This window comes from Phascolarctos cinereus, unplaced genomic scaffold (assembly GCF_003287225.1).
Source record: "Phascolarctos cinereus isolate Bilbo 61053 unplaced genomic scaffold, phaCin_HiC Scaffold_5;HRSCAF=322, whole genome shotgun sequence".
Lineage (NCBI taxonomy): Eukaryota > Metazoa > Chordata > Mammalia > Diprotodontia > Phascolarctidae > Phascolarctos > Phascolarctos cinereus.
Window position 1 is genome coordinate 127,525,747 of NW_027555958.1, and position 27,831 is coordinate 127,553,577.

General features: G+C 36.4%; 1 protein-coding gene across 1 annotated transcript in view; it reads right to left on the minus strand.

The window, feature by feature from the left end:
* The window catches only part of LAMA2 (laminin subunit alpha 2), a 790,327-nt gene that overhangs the window by 65,053 nt on the left and 697,443 nt on the right, over nt 1-27,831 (minus strand). The window contains exons 42-47 of the mRNA XM_078155150.1: nt 21,946-22,062; nt 19,839-20,021; nt 16,231-16,385; nt 5,047-5,190; nt 2,805-2,938; nt 1,407-1,566 (exon numbers count right to left, since the gene is read on the minus strand). Coding sequence (XP_078011276.1) covers nt 1,407-1,566; nt 2,805-2,938; nt 5,047-5,190; nt 16,231-16,385; nt 19,839-20,021; nt 21,946-22,062 — 893 coding nt within the window. The remainder of the gene's footprint in view (nt 1-1,406; nt 1,567-2,804; nt 2,939-5,046; nt 5,191-16,230; nt 16,386-19,838; nt 20,022-21,945; nt 22,063-27,831) is intronic.

The following is a 27,831-nucleotide window of genomic DNA, read 5'->3' on the forward strand; positions in this document are numbered from 1 at the left end:
CTTTTCTGTAAAATGAGCTGGAGAAAGAAATGGCAAACCACTCCAGGATCTTTTCCATGAAAACCCCAGATGGTATTATGAAGAATCTGAAATGGCTGAACAGCAGCAGCACTTCATGCAATCATTTTTCCCACCACAGGCAGTGGTTCACCCCAAATATACATGACCTGATTTTCCAACACAGTGGGTTAGCTTTGCTTTTTGCTTCTTCTCTTTTTTGCTCTTCTCCCAAGCGGCTTATTCCAACACTTGTGAGTAGCTCTAATAAACATTCTAAGAGGCTAGTGCTTAAAATGATTGGCCTTAGTGAATTTCTTAGACTATCTGTTAATTCCCTTTGTCCCTCTTTTTTTCTGTCCTTAGGGGAGCCTACTGTAAGAGAGAACTACTTCCTTACTAGGTATATCCCTGGGGACGAAAACAGTTTATGTTAGGGTGAAGAATGGATTACCAGCTTCCTAGAGTGTGCATTTCTAGTTAACAAGGCTGATTTCATCTTGTGGCTTGTAGAATTAGTATTCTTATTTTGTAGTCCTACCTCATCTATAAAATAAAAGAAATAAACCTGTTTTGTAACCTCCCTCTCTCTAAAGGTCAGGATTGGGTCCTCATGGGAACTATAAAAGGCTTTCTTTGCAACTGTCAGATTAAAATTTGGGGTCACCATGGCTTTTCAATCTTCCTGATGAATTTTCTCCCTGGATATTTCCTACAAGCTCAGGATTAATCCATTCTATTCAACTATGCTCTTCTGCCTCACCCACAGGTCTTTTCACAAACACCTCATTTCATTTCAACAACATGAACCCCTCTAAAATTCAGGCACTTGGTAATGCACAAGTACCTGCCATAAAGCAATTATGAATATTAAGAGCATTACCTTGTAAGAATGAGGAAAAGATCAACTTAGAAATTTTCAGAGACAGATCATGATCTGAAAGCTTATGGTTCTTGGGATATTTCCCAAGGTAGTCATAAATCTTTTAATTAGTACTGAGTTTGAACTTCATAGCACTCCATGTGAGAGTTAAGTCATAAAGGGATATTTAAAATGAGGTTGCATTTTAAAAAAATGCCTACCTCTGAGAAGACTGACATGAAAAGAGATAAAAGAAGAATGTAAAAAAATTTGTATCATATCGGAGGGAAAAACAATTGCCACAGCATAGATAGATACCTCCCTTTTTGGGGAAAAAAAGCAATCCATGAAGATTTGGTTTCAGCTTGAAAAAATGTTCTAATTGAAGTCATGTTTTAATAAAAAAGAAAAACAACAACAAAACTAATGAAGTTGAAAACTGACATTCATTACATGGTTTTTAAAAAATGTCTTTTCCCTAAACTAGTTAATAGAAATTCACCAGTTATTAAGATCAAATATATAAGGATGAAGGAAACCCTTTTACCTTTAATTTCCCAGTTAAGCCACCAACAAAGAGCATTGCATTTGCATCCACATCTAGAATTGTATAGCCCGGGGGAGAGATTGAATTGTATGTGCTTGGTATGATGCTGGCTTTGGGACCATCCAGTGCTCTAACAGAAATAGTTCCATTCCTCCCAGTTCTTCAGGAGCAAAGGGAAAGAAAGGAGAGAAAACAATATACATGCTTTCCAGACACATTTCGTGAAATAAATATACAAAATAAGAAATATTTGGCAAGCTCATGTCTCAGAACCTAAAAGATAAGTATTTCATGGTTCTTAGCTTTCAAATATTCCTTACTCCCCCAAATCTGAATTGAAAACCAAGAATCTGGTCTTCTTCGGATGTTATGATTATACATAACAAGCAGGGAACACAATCATTGTAGTGTTCTCCTCAACTCGGAGCCTGGTGGTGACTAATGACAAATGATAACAGCAGTAATTAGTTGATGGATTTGCCATTTGTCAAATGAAAGCTATTTTCTAGCTGCTTTACATTCTAGTTGAAAGCTTCCTGATGTACTGTTCCTTTTGTTCATGCTAATGGGTCCTGGTTTCTACCATTTCCTTGGGCATCTTCTTTCATTTCCTATAGTGAGTGTACCCAGAATGATGCTCCATACACAGCATTCACTTCCCAAATTTCTTGATTATATCTTGGTTTTAATTATACTGAAATAGGATTTCAGAAAATGAAAGTTTCATTCATTGGAACATGCAGACTCAATGGGTGACAGTCTTGTTCTTTCAACATACACCTATACCTATGTTTATGTACATATGTACACAGTTATATTCATGTATACCATACATGTATATGTAATACATATGCATACACACATATACATTTATACATGCATATGCTTTTCCAGAATCCATGTTTTCTTTACTGTTCCCCAACTACTAGATAGTATAACCTATCTAAATCTTAATAGAAGGAAGGTCTTTGTGTGTTGTTGTGGCTAAACATTTATCTGATGAACAATGGTCTGGAGATAAACCTTCTTAATTTTAGCTAAATTGGTCTTGGATGAAAGAGGTCTGTGTTCATACTTTCCTACTTTGGAAGGACCTTAAAGATCTTTCCCTCTACTCACATATTATTAAAGAACCCAGGGGGTCATGTTCATGCAACAACAAGGCGCTAAAGTGATCTTTATAGGACGGCATATAAACATGCATATCTATAATGTAGAGGCATGTTTTCTTAGACTTTACATAGATTTTTTCAAATAAACGAATAAAATTTATATATCCCAACATACCTAGCGACACTTATTGTGAAACTGATTTAATTATCTAGGTGTTAATTTAATGATGGTTTCAAAATGTTGGAAAACTCAATGGTGATGGTCATTATTAGTATAGTTAAATACCTTGATGCTTCAATTCGGTACCAGTAGGAGTCATCAATGGTCAAATCTGGGTATTCAACTCGTCCAACTCCAGAGCCGACATCCCAGAGGAAGTTCACTTTCCCCTTTCTCATTTCTATGGCCAGAAAATCAGTCTAAGGTAGGCAAGCAGAATAGGAAAAGTAATTTGCCATGCAGTACTTATATAAAGTAGAATGATGGTATCCTTTGGGTCTGCTGACAAGGGCTGGCTCCAATCGACATATGTGGAACAATTAGGAATCCTTAGATAATGTAACTCAGGTGATATCAACTATGTTTTTGTGTATTTTTCTAATTAACACTTTACTGTTGATAACCTTTAAAGTGGCAGATAGCTCTGCCCTGTGCAGGGGTCATACATATATGTGCATGGTAAGGGAGTCCTACTTGCTTACATGCTGACTTTAGTTTTTCTTTTTTTTTTGGGGGGGAGTGTAGTAAGGAGGAAGTCTGAGCCTGTTATTTCAATGGTGTAAAGAATACTCTACCCATGCCACTTCCCAATTTTCTATAGCAATGAAATTTGGTAATGTTTCAGCAACTTAAAGTCTTAGAGAATTTCCTGGAGGTGCTGAGAATTTAAGTGGCTAGCATAGGGTCTGACAGCCAGAGTGTGTTAGATTTTGACTTGAACCCAGGCCTCCTTGACTCAAAGTCAGAGCTCTTCCACTGTACCATTCTATCTCTTGACATTAATTATGTTGGCAGAAATAAGATGAATAAGAAAGAAGCAGTATTAAGGTCTCCAATATTTTTAAGACTAAACTACCCGAGGCCTTTGGCAGTCTGTATAGTAAAAACATTAGCTCTCATTTGGGAGAATTCCTACTTCAGGATTTGGGGTAAGAAACAGGGCAAAATGACAGTACAGGAACTCAAGAAAATATTTGGGCTTAAACGAGAAGATTTGTTTCATGTCATTCCTTGGCTGATGCAAGTTCCATTTTAAACCAGAAGATCTTTGAATAAGAGAGCTAGGACAAAGAGATCACACTGAACTCTCAATTTTAGTTGAATTGGACGGTTCAATGTAGAACAAGTTTTTGACATTTCAATTTGGGAGATGAATTGGACAAATATTGGAGATATCACCGGGAAAGATTTCATTACCATAAATAGTAACCACAAATATTGGCCATCTTAATTTCATTTTACGGGTTAGTTGCTTTGTTGTTCATCATTCTTGAAGAGGACCAAAATGACATCACTATGTTAGAGTCAAGTTACAGTGTGTCTGACTGTGGCCGATCATACCAATATGAGCTCAGAATGCTCTATCACAGGTCAGGCACAAATAGTTCATGAGAACATTTGGGGTAGATTCTCTAAATTTGGGCATCTCGTGTTTCTTTTGAGCTACTTCAATCCTGTTTTGCTCATAGAGCACAGCACTTTCTTTGATGTGGGTGCACCATGCTAGGCGGTCCTTTGCCAACATCCTACTACCTACCTCAGGGTTCTTGTGGCAACATTTACAACCCACAAAGTCCTAGAGAATTTATAGTTATTATTACTCTTTTGCTGAGGCATCGTGGTGTAGTGGATAGAGTTGGCCTTGGAGCCAAGAAGACCTAGGTTCAAGTCCTATCTCTGACACAGTCTGTGACCCTGGGCATGTTATCTAACCTTTCAGCATCCCCTAGGCAACTCTCTAACATTATAAATTGTAGGCAATAGGTGCTGACTTGCATTGGGAGAAGGAATTCCCACATCTAGATGTGACCTCTACCAAAGAACTCGTAGTTCCAGGCTCTATTATTATTGCTACTATTCCATTTGTATATTATTTTGTTTCATTGATGAAAAAAGTACAATCCTTATTTTTAATGTGAAAACTTTATGTTCAATACCAATTTGCCCTCATTTTCAATCAGTTGGAACCAAAATTGTTCTTAAAATTGTAAAGAAGAAATGCTACCATGTTAACATATTAAAGTCAAAGGACCTAAATACTGTACACAACAATTTTCTGCCTCATATTTGCACTACTCTAACTTGATTTGACTTTTTCAAAAATCTTTGGTAGGCATATTTCTTCTGTTATCACATGGGGTGGGGAGGGTGAGTGGGAAATAATTAGACAATTTTTGTTGCCATGTTATTGGCTTCTACATATGTAATTGCCACTTCCCTTATCAAAATAAGCCACTGGCTACGTCTATGCATGGTGTATGGATTTAACTGAATCACCTGAAAGAGAGAAGGTGCTAATCAGACTTACAAACTTGGCACTGCCAAGATAAAAAAGGAGATTATCTGCAACAGCTGTCTTCACGTTGACAATGATGCTATTGTAGCTTCCTTTCTTGATTTCTGGCCTGTATGTTCTAATGCAGTCACCTCCAGAAGACACAGAGACTTTGATCTTCAAGAAAAACAAGATACAAAGAACTGAGACTAAACCTCTTAGAAAGTTTGAAGTAGATTCCAAACAACCACAAAGGAGTCATCATTTTTGTTCTTTGAAGTTTTTTTTCCTATCATCAAATAATATTATAAAGTACCCACATGCACATTATGTTCATTAATGAGAGCACTGAAGTGTTTTTCTCACACAGATCTGGACAGACAGCTTTCCATAATTCCAAGTCTTTTAAGCTGGACACTACTATCTTTCTGAAACACGCAAATGACATATTCTTAAATTCACCAGCCTTTACTCTACCCTTCTTCAATTACCACCAACCAGGAAAGGAAAATAATTGATAGTTTTTAGAAACTATTCACCAATTTCTAAAGTGCAGTAGTTTGGAACTCCTTTCAATATGTCCTTAGCTCTGGCAAAAGTTTCTGTCAAATCACTTTCAGAAGGTACTTTTGAAACAAAAATAAATATTTCTTCTTAAAACTATTTAAATGACATCTCAAGATTTAAAATTCATGGATTTTTGAATTATTTGAAATCAAGTAACAAATAAATTTTTGTGAGTTTAAAAAGGAAAACTGCCCTCTCCTTTCCCCTGTATTATTAAAATTGAAAATAGCTGAATAGATTTTGTTCTAGATGTTCCAACAATAAGTATATTAATCTTTGTATTAGAAACACAGAAACTTTCAGAGTAAAATGGCCCCTTTTCATTACGTTGCCAAGAAATGAAAGTGAAGCTGAACTAACATCTTTGTAAATGCCTTTAAGGAATCATTTCCAGTTGCAATCACTAATGTAATTAGCAACTTCTATTGCTAAAGAAAAAAAGATTTCTTTTGATCAATAGCTTTCAGATGACTATAGAGTACTAAGAAAGAAGGCCCTGTGGGGAGAGTGAAAAAGGTTCCTATTACTTTTCAATTACATTCAAGTAGCATTCTAACTTCAACCATGAGTAAAAACTATGGATTAGTCAGTTCAGTACTTACAGAAATAGACAAAATCATGGTCAAATTATAGAAATTTGGGGGTAAGAGGGTAAGTCATTGAGATTTTGAGAAATATTCTTTTATCCAAATATCATAAATCAGAAGATATTACACAGGATAAACAAAAACCAAACACAAACAAAACTCAACAAAATGCCTTACTGCTACTCTGGCAGTCCAATATACAAACCAAAATCTGGGATTTGCAAACTATAAGTCCTGGAAAAATTCTATGTAATCTTTATTACATATTATATATTTTATTACATATTATCATATATTATTATAACATATTATTTATGTATGTATTATGCATTTGTATATTTATATGTAGTCAGAGTGAAGTCAAGCTATCTCAAGAACAATGGAATTATGATAATATAAATACAGATGTATCCCCATTCCCAAAGCCCATTGGTATAAGACTCTCTCCTCATTGGTGATCACTGAAGAATTCTCCTCTTTCCAGTTCTTACCAACTCTGCCCTGCCCTTTATCCAGGCAGGGGACATGGATCTTTACCAATGAGGAGAAAGTCCCACACCAATGGGCTTCAGAATTGGGTTTACACAGACAATTACAATGAGGAAGAAAAGTGAGCATTGTCTAAAAATACTGATACAGTGGCAGAGGATCTCATTGATAACTAAGTTTAAAACACACACACACACACACACACACACACACACACACACATGCAAACCATGTGGAACATGGAAGCAGGGGAAGGTAATTGAGTGATATGGTCCTCTAAGAATAGTTTCAGGAATGTTAAATCTAAGAATTAGCTGGGACATCCATAAATGCAAGGAAAGTGCCAAAGTTATTTTTTAAATTATGATTCAAAACAAGAGAAATATTAAGGAAGAGATAGCACTATTGCTTGGGGTGGCTGGAAAATGGTAATGTATGACAGAGAAGCATCAAACTATTCAGTTCTTATTATATCTTTGTTTTCAGTACAAAGGGGAACAATTTTAGAGTGAGAAGGAGAGGACAAAAATGATTAATGAAGAGTCCCATTTTTTTACATATAATAGTCACCGATCAGCTACCATGTAACCTAGCTGACAAATGGATATTTCTAAGGCACGGTACCTCTGCCCTGCTCAAGAAACCCTAGTGGTTCCCAAAGCCTCTAGGTTTAACGTGTATTTGTTGGGCATTAAATCCTTTCACAATCTGGCTCCAGTCTACCTTTCTGAACTAATTGCACCCAAACCCTTTCACCCCAACTTCCCTATATTTCATCTAAATTAGCTTCATTGCTACTCTCCTTATATGGTATTCTGTCTCTTGCTTCCATGCACAGGCTGTCCACCATGTCTGGAATGCTCTCCCTCCTTCATCTCTGCTTCATAGAATTCCCTAGTTCCCTTCAAATTACTGTGTCTTTGAGGATGCCTTTCCTGGTTTCCCCAGTTATTAGTATTCTTTTCCTTGAGATTATTTTTCAATTACTTTGCACATTTAAAAAAAATGTACTTATCTGGTATATGTTAACTCCTAGTAGAAGACAAGCTCTTTGAATGCAGGGAGTGGTTCACATTTGTCTTTGTTTTTTGAATGCCACCTAATGGGCTCAATGAAAACTGCTGAATTAAATTGAATTTGAATTATAGTGAACTGTGCTAGGACAGAGCTAGGAATACAAACATGAAACAAGACAGAACTTTTTTCTCTCAAAGACTTTATAATATGGCATGAAACAGATACAAATATTGCTGTTGTGCAATATTGTACATTTAATAGGATAACTGCATTGAGTATATGAGATCCCAAAATAAAAAGATCACTTAAAGTCAGCAGGTCTAGGGGACCAAAGAAGGCTTCTGAGGAGAGTACCTGAGCCAGATTTTTAAGAAGAGAAACATTTCTATAAATGAAGATGTAGAGGAAGAAAATTCCAGAACTGAGAAGGTAGCCTGCACAAAGGCAAGACTGAGGAAGAGCAAAGAATCTTATTTGGCAGAAACATACAAAGTGTGAAGAGGATTAATTGTATGTGATAGAAAAGTAAGTTAGATATGGATCATAAAAGGATTTGCATGCCAGATTAAGGAACTTATATTTTATTCAATAGGCAGTGTGAAGTTACTGTAGATTTTTAAGCAGGGAAGTGGCATGTTTTTTGAGAAGGAATATCCAAATCTCCTTCTGTATCAAGGCTTCCTATTTCAGCTGCTTTTCTTTCCTTTTTTTCCCCCTTTGGTGGGGGCAAGGTGCTTGGTTTTGTTTTTCTGTCATAGTCATAATCAAACATTCATTAAGTACCTACTGTGTGTCAGGTACTATAGGAGGTACTGAGGATACAAGAACTTAAAAATAAAGACAGTTTTTGCCTTTGAAGAGCTTACCATCTAATAAGGGAAGACAACATATAAAAAGAAGCTGAGAAGGGTGGGGGAGAGACAGGGAACACAGAGGAGAAGTCAAAGAAGTCTCGGAGTAGTGCAGCCAGGTGAGAAATGAGATATTCTGAGCTGAGTTCCCCACTTAAGCGAAGGTTTTGGAGTTCATGACTCCACTTTCGAAAGAGGGGAGCTCCATCTTTGAATCAGAGGTAAAGTACCAAGGCTGATGAGATCTTGCAAGATGATGAGGATTTTCTAATAATCTATTAATCTAATAATCAGGCCTGGGAATACACACACACACACACACACACACACACACACACACACACACACACACACACACACACATACACATACATATATGACAAGTCCACAAACATTTATTAAGCACTTATTATGTGCTAGGCCCTGTGCCAAATGCTAGAAATACAAATATAAGAAGAAAGAAAGACAGTTCTTGCCCTCAAGGAACTTAGAATCTAATGAGGGAAGACAACACATAAAATGAAGCTGAGATGTGTGTTTATGGGTACCCACATAGGGGAAAGGTAGAATAAGTCCAGATAGTTAGGAGTATAATCTAGAGAGGAATGAAGATATAGCTGGCCCGAATATTTTCCTTAAAATGAACATACTGGAGGAACCATCCAATCTGAGATAGCGGTCACAGTGCTGGAAAGTACTTCCAGTGTGAGAGGTCCAGGAGTGGAAGCAGTATGTAGGATAGATTGGAAAGGGGAGAAATCAGGCAGGATGACTAGTCAGATCACTACAGTAGTTCAGGTAGGAGGTAGAGGCCTGGAACTAGACTGATAGCAGTGAGAAAAAGAGGGCTGTTCTGAGAAATATTGAGAAGTTGGAAGAGATAGGATTTGACAACCAAATAAATGTGATTATATTTATCTGATCCTTTAAATATTATTAGCATAAATTATTAGTAGTATAATTTTAGGTTAAATCTATAGCTCCTGATCACTATTCCTAAATGTGGAAGGAGTGCCCAAGCTCTATACCCAAGGTTTGACTCCTTTCTAACCAGAGGCTAGCTCCACAATGAACACACATAGCTGTGGTTGCTGTGTGTGGTTTGTCCTTCATTCTCAAAGAGGACCATGACATCAGGGAGGGGGTGCCATGACATGCAAGTGAATGGGATTTAAGTGAGGGAGGGCTGTGCAAAGTCACCAGCCTCACTTTCTCCTCTGGAGCTATCTGGGTCCAGTGGCAAGCTATAGATCAGGATGACTGGAGATGGCCCAGGAAAACACATAGCAAATGACAAAGAAACCTACTTCTCCATGTTGATAGCAAAAGAGAAATTAGAGACAGTATGTATTGGAGAATATATACCAGGTAATACAGAGTAAATAAGCTGTTCTATTGAGAATGAGAAAACTAAGATCAGCCAAGGGAGAGAATCTTTGTTCTTATGCAAGGGGCAACTCCTTGAAGTCTCTAGTGTGGTAAGCTGGGGATAAGGAGATGGGAGAGACTGCCAGCTCCATTTGTGTCATGTCAGTCTCTTCCCACAGCCTTCTGCTCCCTTCATAGACCTGAAGAGAGGTTTACATACGTCCGTCTTTTCCTCTCAAAGTAGGAAACACAAAGAACCTAAATCACTCTTCACTCTCACTCTTATCAACTCCAAATCTCACTAAGTGTGGGCATTAAGTAAGCAATCTCCACCACGGAAGACAGAGTCCTGTGTAAATGACTCTTTGGGTCAAAGGTTACACTGGATTTAAGCAAGGCACAATATAATATCCTTGTCGATGAGATGGAGGCTAGATTGTTGTAAATTTATCTGGGTTTGAAAGTGATTGACTGAGCAAACTGGAGAGGGTGATTGATGTCGACCTGTAATATCACAGGACTTTGTCCTTGGCCCTGTTTTCTGTAACATTTTTATCAGTTACTTTAATGAAGATGTATATGGCATGCTTATTAAATCTTTAGATGATATGAGGCTGGGAGGAATAGTAACAGGGAAAGGCTCTGAAGGAGTGTGGCATAGAGGAAAGAGCACAGGAGATGGAATTAGATGATACCTGGGCTTAAATCCCATTCAAGTGTAAATTAGCTGTGTGACCGTGGATACCCAATTTCCATCACCTCTATTTTCACTTTATGATATAGAGTAGGTTGGTCTTTTTTTTTGTTATTATTGGAGTGGTTTGCCATTTCCTTCTTCAGCTTGTTTCACAGATGAGGAAAACGAGGCAAACGGGGTTAAGTGACTTGCTCAGGGTCACATAGCTAGTAAGTGTCTGAGGTCACATTTGAACTGAGGTCTTCCTGACTCCAGACCCAGAGCTCTATTTACTGCACCACCTAGCTGCCCCATAATCTCTCTAGGACAGGTCTATTCCATATGGCATTTGTGAATTTTACTTTTTGAGGGGCTCTATAGAATAATTCTCTATAAATGAACCTTTCTTTCTTCTGCTTCCCATTCCCCTTCACCCTCTTTCCCTCTTCTTTTCCTTCTCTATTCTTTCTCCTTCCTTCTTCCTTGCCATCTCCTTATCCCTTCCTATTCCTTATGCCACTCTTCTTTTCTCTCCTCTCTGTCTGTCTCCCTTTGTCTCTCTGTCTGCCTGTGTCTCTCTTTTTCTCTTTCTTATTCTGAAAGTTCTATTCTGAAACTTATAGGTAATTTTACTGTAATTCTTTGATAAGTCTTCTAAAACAAAAAAGCTTCAATCATGAGGAATCTACAAGGCATTTCTCATAACTGTGCTACTTACCAGTTAATCATCATGAACTCAATTAGACGTTACTGAAGATGCCATAAGCACATCTATTGGATTTCTACTGTAATTTGCTATTTAGTAACTAGATCATTTATTTTAAATGATTACCAGACACTCCGTAAGAAAATCAACGAACCAAAAGAACATTACTTTAAGATTCGTCTTAAGCTCCTTTGTCATCTCTAGCACTTGTTGGGGCCAAACAAATATATTAGAGACAGGCCATTTAGTACAGATTAATGAAGTATCAAAGCGTCATCTTCAGTTAGGACAAATTATATTTGGAGCTGCATGTATACTTCTGATCTTTTGAAAGAAAAATGATGTTTGCATGTCTCATATGACTGTACCTATAGACATTTTATATATATATATATATATATGTGTGTGTGTGTGTATGTATACAACTTATATATGTATAAACAGAACAAATGCAAGGTAAGTTGGGGTGGGAGATTAGAAACTGGGTTTAGGAAAAGTAGAATATAGAATGTCTTGCTTGAAATGACTATTGAAGGAAAGCAGGTATCCTAAGAGCCAGAGGTGAGGAGGGAGTGTACTTTAGGGCAGTTAATACTAAGGTAGAGAAACAGAGAAGGAAGGAGGAAATGGCAAACCACTCCAGTATCTTTGCCAAGAAAACCCCATGGATGGTGTGGTCTGTGGGGTCACAAAGAGTTGGACACAACTGAACAAAAACAACAACAATGGAAACAAAAGATGGGATGTTGAGTGTGAGGAAGATAAAGTCAATAAGGTCGATTTGACTGATAATGGAGTATGTGAAAGAGAATAATGTATAAGACAAAAAAAAGTAACTTGGAGCCAGATCATCAAGGGCCTGAAGTGCCTGAGTTTATATTTGATCCTAGAGGGAACAGGGAGTCATTGTAGTTTTTTGAGCAGGGGCATGATGTGATCAGACCCGTATTTTAGGAAAATCACTTTAAGAGTTCTGTGGATGGTGAGTTGGAGAAAGGAGAGATTTGATTCAGTGAGACCAATGAGTAGACTGTTGTGATCATCCAGGCAAAGATAGTGTGGGCCTGAATTAGGATGTTAGCCATGTGCATAGAAAGAATGGGAAAGATGAGAGAAAGGCTGTGGAAGAATTGAAAACACACGGCAACTGATTGGATATATGAGGCAGCGAAAAATTAGGTGTTAAGGATGACAGTAAGATAAAAACCTGAGTGACTGAAAGGATGGTAGTACCCTTAAAAGAAATAGGGAAGTTCAGAAAATGAGTGGGTGAAAGGGGATGATGATGATGAGTTATGTTTTAGGCATAGGATTGTAAATTTAGAGTTGGAAGGGATCTATAGAGTCCAACTCCCTCATTTTATAGATGAGGAAACTGAGCCCGATATAGGTAAAGTGGCCTGCCTCTGGTCACATAGCTATTAAGTGATACTGCATTTGGTCTGGCCCTAGGAGAATGGGTGACATTTCAACACTCAGAGATGGCTGAAAGGGGAAAATCCAGTTTGATAGCTGTACTCAATTCAGCATTTATTAAGCTCTAACTATGTGCAGTGCACTTTTCTGCTTGCTGAAAATTCAGGGGTTAAAAACAAGGCACAACTCCTGCCCTAAAATAATTTACAATCTAATAGAGGGTTATAGTGGTGGTGGTAGTAGTAAGCTATGTATTCAAATAACTTTGCTCTAACCCCTGTTCTCCATCTGGGATGGTATCCTCCATCTCTGACTTTTGAATTCCTACCCATTCTTCAAGAGCCAGCCTAAGTGCAGTGTCAATCAATCAATAAGTATTACAAGCCCATTATGTGCCAGGAACCGCAATGAAATAATCCTGATACTTTCTGATGGGGTAGACAGCACTTTGCTCCCAGCTTCACCTACTCTCTGGACTGTTCTAACTCCCTACCAGGTGCCTTGACCACCTCTGGATGACTCTGCCTTAATGTCCACCCTGTAGATTTCCTCACCCTATACTTCCAGTTCCCTTTTATGTTTTATCTTTCCATGTTAGAATATAAGATCCTTGAGAGTAGGAACTGTCTTTTTTTAGTATTTTTATTCCCAACATTAAACACATATAATAAATATCTAATAAATGTCCTACTTACACATCTATCTATCCATTTATCTACTTACCTAAAAAGTCTGGCATATCCACCATAAGACTACATATTAACATCTTTATGTGTACCTCTATGCATTTATACATGCATATATACATATATGTACATACATATGTATCCACATATATGTATAAATGTGTACATGTGCATATATAAACACACTAATATACACAGAGTATATCCTCCATCTTGATTCCTCTGACTGGTTCTCTGAACTCCCCAAGTGCTATGTAATTCCCCTATGGTACTTAGAGTTATATTTCTTATCTCTGCCACTGGATTGCTTGCATATAGCAAGTACTCAGTAAATATATCTGATTTTGAATGAAAGTCTACATCTCACGTTTGTTGTCCATGTTGTCCTTTGATTCACATGCATAATTAGCTGATACATGTTGATGCTCTCTCCTTTGTAATCCTCTTTTTCTCTGTCCTTACTGCTGCTTCCTCAATCTTTGTCTCCTTGTAACACCTTTTTTTTTTTCCTTCTAGCAAGTTTCCTTTTTATCAGTTGTGAATTCTTTCATCCTACAGTCACTGCTTTGGCCCCTTTTAGGGTTGTCACCTTTGCCAAATGGAAGGAGGCACACTGACACTCAGATAATTTGCTCTGGGTTACTATAAAATCTAGATATTCTTGCTAAACTTGGATTATCCAGGGCTGTTCAAAGCCAAAGCACACACTTAAGAGAGAATCTATTCGTTAGTGTTAGATTTAAAATGGGCAATTTAAACATGATGAATTTTTTGTTCTCTTCTTGATTGTAAGGAGTGAATTTGGATCACAGGCCAATTCAGTCAGGGGTTTGCTTTGGTATTTAGCGACTATGCCCTAAGTCTGTTGGGCAACATCTCCAAAAATGTTCTGCAATGAACCTAATAGTCCCCATAAGTAACTGGAAGAAAGGATGTTCACAATTTGTAATCATGTGACAATATTTGAGGAAAAGGACAAGGCATTTCAGTATTTCATACTCCTTACTTGCACTTTTTCTTTTTCAAAAAGGATAAAGTCTATTGCCAAAAGCACTTTTTTTCTCTTAATACTGGGGCATTTAAAATTTTTTTTTTGTTTTTTTTTTGGTTAGGCAATGGGGTTAAATGACTTGCCCAGGGTCACATAGCTAGTAAGTGTTATGTGTTTGAGGCCGGATTTGAACTCAGGTCCTCCTGACTCCAGGACCGGTGCTCTATCCACTGCACCACCTTGCTGCCCCCCAATACTGTGACATTTTAAAAAGGACCTATTTATATCATTAGCAACCTGAAAAATAACTCATTTTTTTTACCACATTAAATGAATCAGGGGAAAGTATGTTAGGTTTGGAAACAAAGATCCTTGGTTTAAATCTCTGTCCTGTCACTTTCTGTGTGACACTGGGCAAATCATTTAATTGTTTTTGGTCTTAGTTTTCACAGGTGTAAAATAAGAGGATGGGATTAGATAATCTCTAAAATCTTATTCAGCTTTAATCCTTGGATCCTGTGATCCTGAAACTGTGAACGCCCTTTCAAAGTCCTCTCTACATGACATGCTGTCCCTCACATAGGACCTCCCATTTCCCATCTCCATGGCTTTGCATATGCTGTGAAGCTCAGACATGTCAGATATTCTGAGCTAATTTCTGCCTCTTACAATATCTGTTTCCTTCTCAGCTCAGCTCAAGTGCCACCTCATACATGAGGACTTCCTTGATTTCCTGAGTTGCCAGTGCCTTTCCTTCCCCCATCACTCTATATTTATCTAAGTATGTGTCTATCACAGATATCAACATGGAGTCAAATAGTTGGAGAGTTGGAAGAAGCTAATGGCAAAGAGACAAATTTAGGCTTGATCCCAAGAAATTGTTTTTAAAATAATTAGAGCTTTCCAAAAATGGAATGGGCTGGCTCCACCATTCCATGGTGGAGGGTTCCTTTTCCTTGGAGGTCTTCAAGCAGAGGCTGGATGACCACTTGTAGGGTATGCCATACTGGGGAATTCTTTCATATCTAAGTTGGACTAGATGGCCATCGAGATCCCTTCCAACTCTCAAATTCTATGATTCTGTGTTGTTTCATATGATATAATCTAAGTTCCTTGAGGGTAGGGACCATTTTGTTTTTGTCATTGTATGCCCAGAGCTTAGCATAGTGTTTTGAATGTAGAATGTGCTTAATAAATGTTTGTTATTTGATTGACTGCCTAGCCTCAATTATTTCCTGCTACTTCCTTATCTGATTTAATTCATTAATGCATTCATTCATTCATTCATTCAACAAATATTTATTGAATGCCGACTGTGCAAAGTACTCGCCAAATGTTTTGTTCATTTTGCAATGTCATCCATCCATTCATTGTAGTTAGAACATTTAAATATTGATCTCTCTTAACTGAATCTGATGAAAATAAGCTTCTATAGAAGCTTTGACATGGATTTTGCTGCCTATATTCTGAACTATACTCCAGGGAAGTGTATAAAATGTTGTGTCACTCTGATAGCTAAGTTAATAATTAGTGATGATTCTTTAAATCCTGTTGGTTTTCTAAACAGAGATGCTATATCCTGTCATCATGCAAAGATAATTAATGAGAGCCTTTGTCCCCCTTGTTACCCTTTAATATATCTTGTAAATGTTATAAAATATAGTTTCTGGATGTCCAAGTAATAATTACTGTTTTCCTGTTTTCATCCCATGCCTGTTGACTTCTCATTAGAATCACATGCCCATAGAAGAAAAGGACCAGACAGCAAGTGTGTAATCTGACAAAGTCATTCCATTGGGAATAACATGGACCAATTACTACCAATAACTGCACAATATTGAGAAATAGGAAAAAGTAGCTTACCGAATTGGCTTGTTTCCGGGCTTGGTTTATCAGTTCCTTTATCTCAGAGATATTTTTTTTCAGGTTATCCTGAAGCTCCTTGATTGGCTTGAGTTTGTCTATCAACCGATCAGCTTCTTGCTCAAGATTTTTAACGGTGGCATCTGCATCTGCAACTTCACAGAACCAAAGATAAACAATCACAAATTATGCAGGTGGTTCAGCTTGCTTACATGAATAGGAATTTCTCCTTAGCCACGCAGTAAGGAAAAGTCATGGTTACTAAATAGAGGAAGCATTAGGATGATAATAAGTATGTTAGTTAGGCCAAAGAAACTGAGGTGAGAATGAGACCCCCACTTTGGGTAGGTGATTATATTTTAAGCCTGCATCAGAGGCAAATAGCATGATGATTTTTTTCAGTGTTGTTATTATTTTAATTCCTAATTCCAGTCATAGAACTGGACTTCAGAGAACATTGATTTAGCTATGAAACTAAGCTGATGGAATATTCTTTGAAAAGATCGCCTTACTCTGCCATTCTTTTTCAATTCATAACTGCATATGCCAGTCTACAGGTAAAACATGGATAATTACCCTCTTTAATTTTTGCTCTTGTTGCATATGTCAAAGAAAGGATTCCACTGATGAAAAATCCTTAAAAAGTATTTTCTCATATCACTTAAATATCTTATACTACAATTTAAACTCATTTCCTTCTGGTGCTTTGAGTAGAAACAATGAATGACTGGTTAGTGTCTAGACATACTGTTCCATAGACTCCTAGAATGTAATATTTTTTTTTTCCCTTGGAGGAAGTCAGACATTTTTAGAGGTATAATTATCTTTTCTTATTCTAAGATCCTGGCAGCTTCACCTGATTTAAGGTAATTTATTCACTCAACAAGACTCTGTTTTATCTACTCTATCATTGACAACCTGAAGAAAGTGAGACAGTTCAAGCCCCACAATTGAATTCCAGGTTACACTGTGAAAAATGTCCCATGTGGCTGACATTGACCCACTGGTGGTTCATCTTCAGAAGTGGATGAAAGTGAATCTTTGATTATCTTTTAAACCTCTTATTTGGAAATAGGTCTTTTGTTCTTTTGCAAAATTAGTCTCGTGTTCATAAATGTCAGAATTTGAATACTTTTTAAAATATTTAAAAAATGACCAAAATAGATTGGCAACTTGATTAATCCACAGTTGAAAGAAAAAGTTTTTTCTTCATGATTTTTTTTTCTTTTTTGAACTGCCATGTCTCTGGCTCAGATAAAAACATTGTTTTCTTCCTTGCAGATCTTCAATATAACTATAATTTTTACTTTTCTGGTAACCTTTCAATAATTCATTGTCTTTTCCTTCAACTTCTTAATACCACACCAAAGCTTCACAAATTAATTTGGTGCCAGGAAAAAAAAAAGCTGACAGAATGCCAGCAATATATTTAGAGGTCACAAGGGAAAGAGTCACAGTAAGGGCCATTTGAGACTTGGTGAAGTCCCTAGATCCTCTTACTCTTCAATAAGCCAATCAGACTTTTTTATGTTGACCCAAAGGGATTGCCAAAAAAAAAAAAGGTTCATGGGGTTGCTTAGACCATGTTTTGGGGTACACAGCATCAATAAAACCTCTGATTAGTGTTAACTTTGTAGCAAGAAAGTAATCTGAAATCCTAGCTCAATTTATAAGTATTCTATATTCCTCTGTACTAAAATATTTAGGTGGTACTGAAGCATGACACTCATACATACAATTCAAGTTTTGCTGCAGGTACACAGCTCATGATATTATCTTCCCAGTGTCAAGAATGAATGAAATTAAATGAAATAAATCTATACATTGCTACTGGCTTTTCTGTAAGAGAAAATTCTGCTCGTCATGGTGGGTAGTAATATGGTAATACAGAAAAAATAAGATTTATTTTTCCTAGAGCAGCACCAAAATAGCAGATGTAAAGCAGAAGCATTGGGAGGGTGCAGGGGCAGAGAAACATTTATAAGTAATTGCTTACTTGTAAGTTAAATGATACTTACTGATTTCTGTAGATTTTGATGTGGAAGGGCAAAAAGGGAGAAAATAAGACAGATTATGAGAAAAACATTTTAGAGACTAGATAATATAATTACATATCCAAGAAATTCTCTGAGCTTTTCATAAGAGGCTATAAATTACAAATGATCCCCATTTTATGACAAACCAATATATACATTTTTCAAAAAATCCTTATAAAATCATATTATCTTTGGAGTTATTCTTCATGTTATAAGTATTCATTGCCATGTTTCATTGAATAGAAACCTTTCCTTTTGCATCTTATATTTAGAGAACAAGAATGACTGCACTCAATAGAGAAGCTGATAGCAAAAAAAATAAATAAAACAGACATAGAATGTGTTAAGAGCTGTCATCATTTATAAATTCATTCAAAGTTAACACAAATCATTTTTAAATCATGACAAGGGGAAAACAATATTGGCTTTACAAAAATTTGGAGTTTTAGTCAACTTTTTAGGAAATACTGTGTAAAGCAGTTCAGAGCACCATTTGGTCTTATTGGTTTTTTAGCCTGCAGAAGGAAGCTCTGTGTGTGTCTCTATCTTTATGATTATTAAGCTGTTTTTGATAATTTGCATGATAATACTGAGTGAGAAATTTCTCTGAAACTTTGTGTCTTTGCAAATACTTATTAAATGACATCCTCTCTTGAGGAATATTCATAAGAGATACTCTGTTTTTCTGAGAGAAATTCAATGAGCCTAATGCCCTACTGGTTTTATGCCAAAAGATCTTGAGAGCTGCTGGTTAGAAGCGGGGTGAAGTGAGCCTCTCCAAATTCCTTCCTGGAGAAGGAATGTTTATAAGATTTGAGAACTAATATGGATGCAATCAAAATCAACATATGGATCTTTAGGATTAGCAAAAGCCCTTGGAACATCATCATCAAAAGTTAGTCCCCAATGAAAATGGTTTGTTTTTACTCTTGGGCCTCCTCTGAAGTTCAGATTTAATAGCTCCAGAATCCTAGGAGACTTCATCTATTTTCTGAGCATTTTACAACTTTGTTGAGATTACAACTATGTATTCCATTACAGTGAAGACCAGCAAGTATTTATATCAAGGGTCAAACCACCATGGGAGGTTTCAGAATCATTATCTAACTGCCATGTGACATGTTGGGTAGGATACTGGACTGGGTATTCAATATCCTAGGTTCTAGTTCTAACTATGTCACCAAACCGCTCTGTCACCTGGATTAAGTCACTTACACTTTCTAGGTTTCAGGTTCTTCACCTATAAAATCAAAAATTGTTTTATGGATTTATGAGCCCCACTGGTAGCCTTGAAATGTCAAGAGAACTCAAGGAAAACCCCTTGGACATTAGGTGGATTCCCTGTGCTGAATTAATGAGGACACGAATAAGAGTGTCTTGGGTTGGGATGTGTTGCAATGTGCATCAACGAAAGAAATAATTATACTGATGAGGGCACAGATCCATTGGTATACTAGAGTGAAATTGTGAAATTGGGCTAAAGTTGATCTTCAGCTTCAGCATTCCGATTCGATGATATACTTTTAGGGTAAAGGAGCAAAAGTCATAATAAAAATAAATATAAGAGCTTACTGTTCTTGGCAGGGTCTTTCACCACAGCATTTGTCTTGGCTACATCATCTGCCAGTTTATTGTAATTGTTCCTCAGGCCTGCAAGGTTCTGGTTGAGATCTTTAATCTGTGCCAGGACATCTTTTGCTGTATCATTGGCTTGTCTTGCTTTGTCTTTAACAGTTTGCAACTTTGCAGCTGTATCTGTCAGCAGCAGAGAGTAGGAGAATCAAAACAAAGGGTCAGGTTATCACGGTTTCATCTGTGACTGTCAAAGTTGGATCCTGGGTTGGTTGACCTCAAGACCATTTCTTTCCAAACAAAACAGACTGAACTTTAAGTCTCAGTCATAGAAAATGAAGATTTTTTTTTTAGTCAAGTTAAATTTTCTTAGTAACCTCTACTATGAGTACCTGATTAAGTCAGAACAGCAAAGTGATTATTCTCAATGCTCACCACACAAGGGAGTATGGTGATTTGCTGCTCAACATATTAAAAAGAAAAATTACTCTTCAAGACTTATATAGATTCATCAAAGTGAGGCTTCAAATCTAATCCTAATTCCCAGAGACAAAAAATGAATGGCTGGACACCTTACCTTCAATTTTAGGACAGGGAGACATTTTAAAGTATACACATACACATTATTATTTTTCAAGTATTAAAGCATTATGAATTCTTGTAAGTTTTCTTTCATTTGCTGCTGAGCAGGTGACATGGACTTTTGGAAAACTATGATTTGCTGTTCAACATATTAAACAGAAAATTAATCTTCATTAACCACATAGATTCACCAAAATGAGGATTCAGATTTAATTCTAATTCCCAGCATCAAAATTAATACATTAATGAACTCTCTGGCTTTAATTTTAGGACATGGAGACTTTTAAATATACACACATATGTATATATGTATATATGTACATAATATGCATATACTCTTCATGGCATATGATATATGTATACTTGGAGTACATATAAAGCATATATGTATGTTTTGAATATAAATTAGATATATACTTTGATTATCACATAGACTGCATATAGATTACATACATTTTATCATATGGGTTATATAAAGTCCAAATGACTATTTGTAAATATATATACCTTAATGCTTCTGTTATGTAATGATTTCTATATTTATATATATATATATATATTCACCTATATATTTATAGGTGAAACAGAACCACTGGAATACTAGAATGTGTATATATAATAATAATATATATGTGTGTAATGTCTATGTATATATTTGTAATACATTCATTTTTAGCTACTAAAACACTGGACATTCAGGGAGTACCCCTTTATTTTCTATGGTGCAGGGGATAAAGACTTTTGGAAAACTTTATGATTTTTAATTTCTAAAAGAAAAAACATACCACCTCTTTTTGATAAGGAAAAATAATAGTAAGCAAGCAAAACAGAAATAAAACCATTTATATGTATAATAAGGGTATCAATATTTTTGTTTTATGCATGTGTATATATATACACACACACACACATATATGCATCTCCTTGATCACAACATAGAGAACACTGATTTCTGGTCACTTCAATTTAACAGATTTATATTGAGCGTACATAACATGGGAAAATTACAGAAACATATTTTATAGAACTATTATTAAGCTGTATATTCACTATACAATGCTATGTCATCAAGGCCTTTTTGAAGGTCAAAATATTTCAAATATTGGGCTTTCCCTGAGTATGTCTGTGGAATGTGTTAGACTCCTGAGTTAGTTACCATCATCTTGAAGCTCCAATAAAACCAGGGCTAAAGCTTTACTGATTGATTATGACTTCTTTCCTTCCCATTAATTCAAACCTTGCAGTTAGTGAAATAATATAATATAAATATGGCTATTCCTTCCTCAGCAATATAGGCCTACAGATGTTTGGTTTGGGAAAAAAGTGACAAAAATTAAACTGAAAATACTATATAGGTTGTAGTATATCTTCCTTATAAGCACAGAGAAGAAATTAATAATTAGAAAGTATTAAGTAGGTACTACCAACCATTAAGAATATTATTTTAGGGAAGATATTAAAATTGCCAAGGTACAGATTGAAATGACCAGGCTCAATGGAGTTCTCAATTATTGCTTCTGCTTACCAGTTGGAATGGCTGATAACTTTCCCAGTGTGTCATTCAAACCTTTTAGGAGGTCACCATTCTTTTCATTAGCATTTTCCAATCTGTTTTTCATGCCTCTTAGATTATCATCATTTTCTGAAACCAGATTAAAAAAGAGATACACATGAACATTTCTGCAGCTGATATTGTTATATATGGTATTATCATATAGTGACAGGGGTCGGGAACCTGTGGCCTTGAGGCCACATGTGGCCTTCTAGGTCCCTGGGTGTGGCCTTTTGACTGAGTCCAAGTTTTATAGAACAAATCCTTTTATTAAGGGGATTTGTTCTGTGAATTTTGGATTCCAACAAAGGGCCACAACCGAGGACCTAGAAGGCCACATGTGGCCTCCAGGCCACAGGTTCCCCACCCCTGAATAGTCTTATGTGTCATTGATTTAAAAACCATAAAATAGGTTGAGGATGATGATAACCATATTTTTATTAATTTATTGGATTCTGTGCATGAACAAGCTCTTATATGTACAGCATATGTAAACATGGCCTTTTAACCTCTGTAGACAGCCAACAATAACATCAGACCTTCTCTTCTTATAGTCTGGACTCTGACTCATTTTGATGGTTTCCTATAGAGAATAAACTTAGTGAGAGTCAGTACTTCAGACCAAATGTAGAGAAGTATGCCTCAGTCTCACTGGCATAGCTCCCTTTGCATCTTGCTGTTTTCTGTAAAATTGTATTACTTGAATGGGTCATTCTCATAGGTTAGGAAAGGCCCTCAGGGGAATCTGATTATTAAACAGGCCCCCAAAGTACTGTCAGTAAAATCATTGATTAAAATGTATTTAGACTCAGAAAACAAAATCAGATAAAGAGAAAAGCAATATTTAGCACACTGCTGAAGAAACTGACATTCTGCATTAGAGCTAAGTCAATATTTTTACAAATTGCCTTGCAAAGAGAGTTTATGATGGTTTCTTGCTACTTTCATGTTCTTTCCCAAACATTGAGTAGTATAGTTTAGCAGACATAATATAAAACTGTAAATACCAGTTTTCCAGGTATCTTAAACATATATTAACTAATTTCCCTGGCTTTTATTATCTTCCATTTTCATAGTTCCTCTAGTGACACTGACTATAAACAGCATGAAGGCGAGTAGCCACAAATGAAAACAGAAGAAGTAGGAGCTGCAAAACCATTTGTTTGAAAAAAGGTTCAAACCAACCATTGAAGCCTTAAGTTCACAAATTTGATTCAGACATACATCTATTTTTTGGGGGGGGGGTTGGGGAGAGTGAAGCAATTGGGGTTAAGTGACTTGCCCAAGGCCACATAGCTAGTAAGTGTCTGAGGCTGGATTTGAACTTAAGCCCTCTTGACTCCAAGGCTGGTGCTCTATCCACTGCACCATCTAGCTGCCCCTCAGATGTACATCTAAATAACCAATTTTACCTCAGGACTAAAAGAAACTTTCTCCTTGAGAAAAGATAATCTATCATGTGACTAATTAATAAAATGCTGAAAAGAAAAATAAAAGATTCAAACCCTGAGTTTGCTTTCCCCCTTTATGATATAAAGAAGTCTCTTTCTTGTCAAGGGTTTTTAAGGCATTATTTGTGTCCAATAATTTAAATTACAGATTGTCCTGTTAGATATGCATTGTATCATGGACAGAGTGCTTCAGTGCTTATGACTTTGAGATAGGAGCACTAGCTATAAATCCTGCCTGAAATATTTGCTTGTAACATTACCCTGCACAAATCACTTAACCTCTCTTGATTCTCAATTTCTTCACCTGTAAAATGAAAGAAAAAAATTATTAAGCCCCCATATGGGTTTAATAAGCATTGGGGATACAAATACAAAATGAGACAATACACGTAGATGACTGGTGACCAGGAAAGGGATTTTGGTATAGGTAGTAAAAGAGACAGTGAGTTGATATATAGGACAATGTATTTACATGGCCTTTCCAGAAACCATGTTAGTATTCATTTGATTACTGTCCCCAAAGCAAGGGATGGAAGGGAGTAGAGGGAGGTCCAAAGTTGAGTGGACTACAGCCAGTTAGTGGGAACAGAGTAATGAGTCCCTTGAAGGGGTATGCATGTATTTCAATTTTCTCTATTAGAAGTTGTAATCATGTATGAACAATATTTAGAAGAAAATCAAAGCTATCAATAGTCATATGAAAAAATGCTCTAAATCACTGATGATTAGATAAATACAAATGAAAACAGTTCTAAGGTACCACCTCACACCCATCAGATTGGCTAACATGACAGAAAAAGAAAATAACAAATGCTGAAGGGGAGATGGAAAAACAGGGACACTGACACACTGTTGTTGGAGTTGTGAACCAGTCCAAACATTCTGGAGAACAATCTGGAACTGTACCTAAAGGGCTATAAAATTGTGCAAAACCTTTGACCTAGCATGTCACTGCTAGGTCTGTATCCAAAAGAGATGAAAGACATGGGAAAAGGATCTATATATTCAAGAGTATTTACAGCGACTCTTTTTATGGTGGCAAAGAATTGGAATTTGAGGGGGTGTTTATCAACTGAGGAACAGCTGAATAAGTTGTGATATATGAGTGTGATAGAATCCTATTGTGCTATAAGAAATGACAAAGGGGAATGGTATCAGAAAAACCTGGAAACACACACTTATATGAACTGATGCAAAGTGAAGTAAACAACTAGGAGAACATTGTACACAGTAACAACAATATTTTAACAATGATCTATTGCAGAGGTTCCCAAACTTATTTGGCCCACTGCCCCCTTTAAAAAAAATTACTCGGTGCACCCCTGGAAATCTACTTTCTTTAACCCTTTAACAGTTTTTTTTTTGAAATTTGTATCATTTCAAAAATATATAAATTTTAAAAAATGATTCATCTTACATTTAATAATTTATTATAAATTTGTGGGGCTTTTTCCTGCATTGAAATTTTGATGATGGAATATTGTATCATACTAATGCATGCTGGACTTTCCAACATGCTCACCTGCCAACACTTGCTTGTTAAGACCTGTTGGCAGGTCATATATATCTATATATCTATATCTATATATACATATGTGTGTGTGTGTGTGTGTATACATATGTATATAACTGATCAGTTATAACTTGCATTTTGTGTATTTATTTGGAAAATAATGTAACCACTTTGACTTTAACTCAGTTACACAACAGATGGAACATGTACAAATAGTTTTTCAAAATTTCCTTCTCTTCTCTTTTTCCCTTATGCTTCCACCGTCCCCTTATATTTATTCAATGCCTCCCAATTGCACCTGAGGCTACTACTGCCCCCCTCCCCGGATCATTCAGGGGCCTCCAGGGGGCTGTATTACCTACTTTGGAAACCTATGATTGTGAAAGACAGCTACTCTGATTAAGACAATGATTCAAGACAGTTCCAAAGGACCTATGATGAAAAATATGTACCTGCAGAGAGAGAGAACTGATGAGCTCTGAATGCAGATTGGGGCACACTTTTTTCCCCTTTATTTTTCTTGCTTTATTATCTTTTTTGCAACATAACTAATATGGAAATACATTTTGCATGACTTCACATGTATATTTGATATCATATTGCTTGCCTTCTTAATGGGTGAAGGAGGGGCTAGAGGAAGGGTGATAATATGGAACTCAAAAATGTTATAAATGAATGTTGAAAATTAATTTTTAAAAAGTTGTAATTATGTAAAATATGGTAATTGGTTCTAGCCCAATGGAAATAATCAGTACAAATTCAAATAATGCAATCATTTCACTGAATTCCCACTAATCAGGACGTAGCTGCAAATATCTCTGAGACTAGGGCACAATTTCTGGAGGTCCAGTTCTAGAGTGTTATTCCTGGTGGGGAGAAGGGCAAGGGCAGTAAGTGGTAGAGCCAGGTGCAAAATGGCCAAGGTGGACTGCTAGATGCTATGGAGAGGTCTGGTATGGGGCTGGTTAAATATAGTAAGCAAGGTGAGTACTCCTTCATTCATTCATTCACTCATCTATCCCCAGAGTCCCCAGGGCAGTAGTTCTAAAAATGAGTAGATAAGAATAGCACCTACCTCCTCGGTAGTATTGTTTGGATCCAATGAGATTATGCTTAAAAATATTTCCCAAACCTTAAATCACTAAGTAAATTCAGCTGTTACTATTTCTATGTACAATTTCAAAAATCCTCATTAGACAGCTTAAATAATAGTCTAAGCTTAAACTAACACACACACACACACACACACACACACAAACATACACACATTTAATTGGGAAAGCTTTATTTTTGGGTAAAAAGATTGTTGATATTTATTTTTGGAGCAGACTAATGATTTCATTAGTGTAAAGAACTATGGATGAGAAGCAGATTGGCACATTCTCTAAAATTTATGGTCTTAGATGCTTGGGGCTCTGAGAAGTTAAATGATTTGCTCAAGGTCACAGAGACCTTGCATAGGAGACAGGGTTTGAACTCAGGTCTTTTTGACTCTGAGTGCAGCTCTCCAGCTAGTAAATGTCTGAGGCTGGATTTGAACTCAGAAAGATGAGTCTTCCTGACTCCAGGTCCAACACTCTAGCCACTGTGCCACCTAGCTGAATTCTTGCATTGGCCACATCCAAAAAATATGTCTTCATCTACAAACCAGGTATATTACTTCTCAAGAAGTAGGTAGGATGGTTTCATCCTAGGTCCTTTGGTATCATGGTCATTGTGTTGATCAGAATTTTATTGTTATTGTATAAATTGTTCTCTCAGTCCTGCTTACTCTACAGCATCAATTCGTACAAGTTTTCCCAGGTGTCTCTGAAATCATTCCCTTTATTATCACTTATAGCATATTAGTATTTCATTACATTAATATACCATAATTTGTTCAGCCACACTCTAACTTGTAGATACTCCCTTAGTTTCCACTTTTTTGTCACCACAAAAAGAGCTTCTATAAATATTCTTGTACATAGAGCTTCTTTTCTTCTTTCATTGATATCTTCAGGATATAGGACTAACAGTGGTATTGGCACAGTTTAGTATCTTTTGGGTCATAGTTCTGACTTGCTTTCCAGCAATTCAGAGCTCTATCAACAGTACATTCACATGCTCATTTTCCTGCAGTCTTTTCTGTTCTTTTTTGTCAACTTTGCCAATTTGATAGGGGTGAGGAGGCAGAGCCTTATAATTTCCTTCATTTATATTTCTCTAATTATTAGTGATTTGGAGCATTTTTTCATATGGTTATTGATAGCTTGGATTTCTTTCTCTGAAAGCTGACTATTTGTATCCTTTGACCATTTATCAATTAGGAAATGCCTCATATTCATATAAAAATTTTATCACTACCTTGAGATTTATATCTTGGAAATGAGACCTTTATCAGAGAAACTGGGTACAAATATTTCCCCTAGCTATTTGTTTCCCTTCTAATTTTAGCTGCATCTGCTGTCTTTGTGCTAAACCTTTAAAATTTTATATTATCAAAAATATCCATTTTACCTTTTGCGATCATCTCTATACCTTGTTTGGCCATGAACTCTTCCACCCGGATAAGAAATGTAATTTCTTCCTTGCTTCTCTAATTTGTTTATGACGTCATTCTTTATGTCTAAGTCACGTATCCATTTATAGCAAATTTTGGCATATAGTGTGAGCATTGGTTTATATATAGTTTTCACCAGACTGCTTCCCAATTTTTTCAGCAGTTTTTGTCAAATAGTGAATAGCTGGGCTTTTAGGGGTTATTGAATATTAGGCTACTCTGTTCGTTTCCTTCTGTATTCTTGGTCACTAAACTATTCTACTGGTCACCTTCTCTATTTGGCAACCAGTACCAAATCATATTCTATGATTATTGGTTAGTAGTATAATTTGGTATCTGGTACTGGTAGGCTCCCT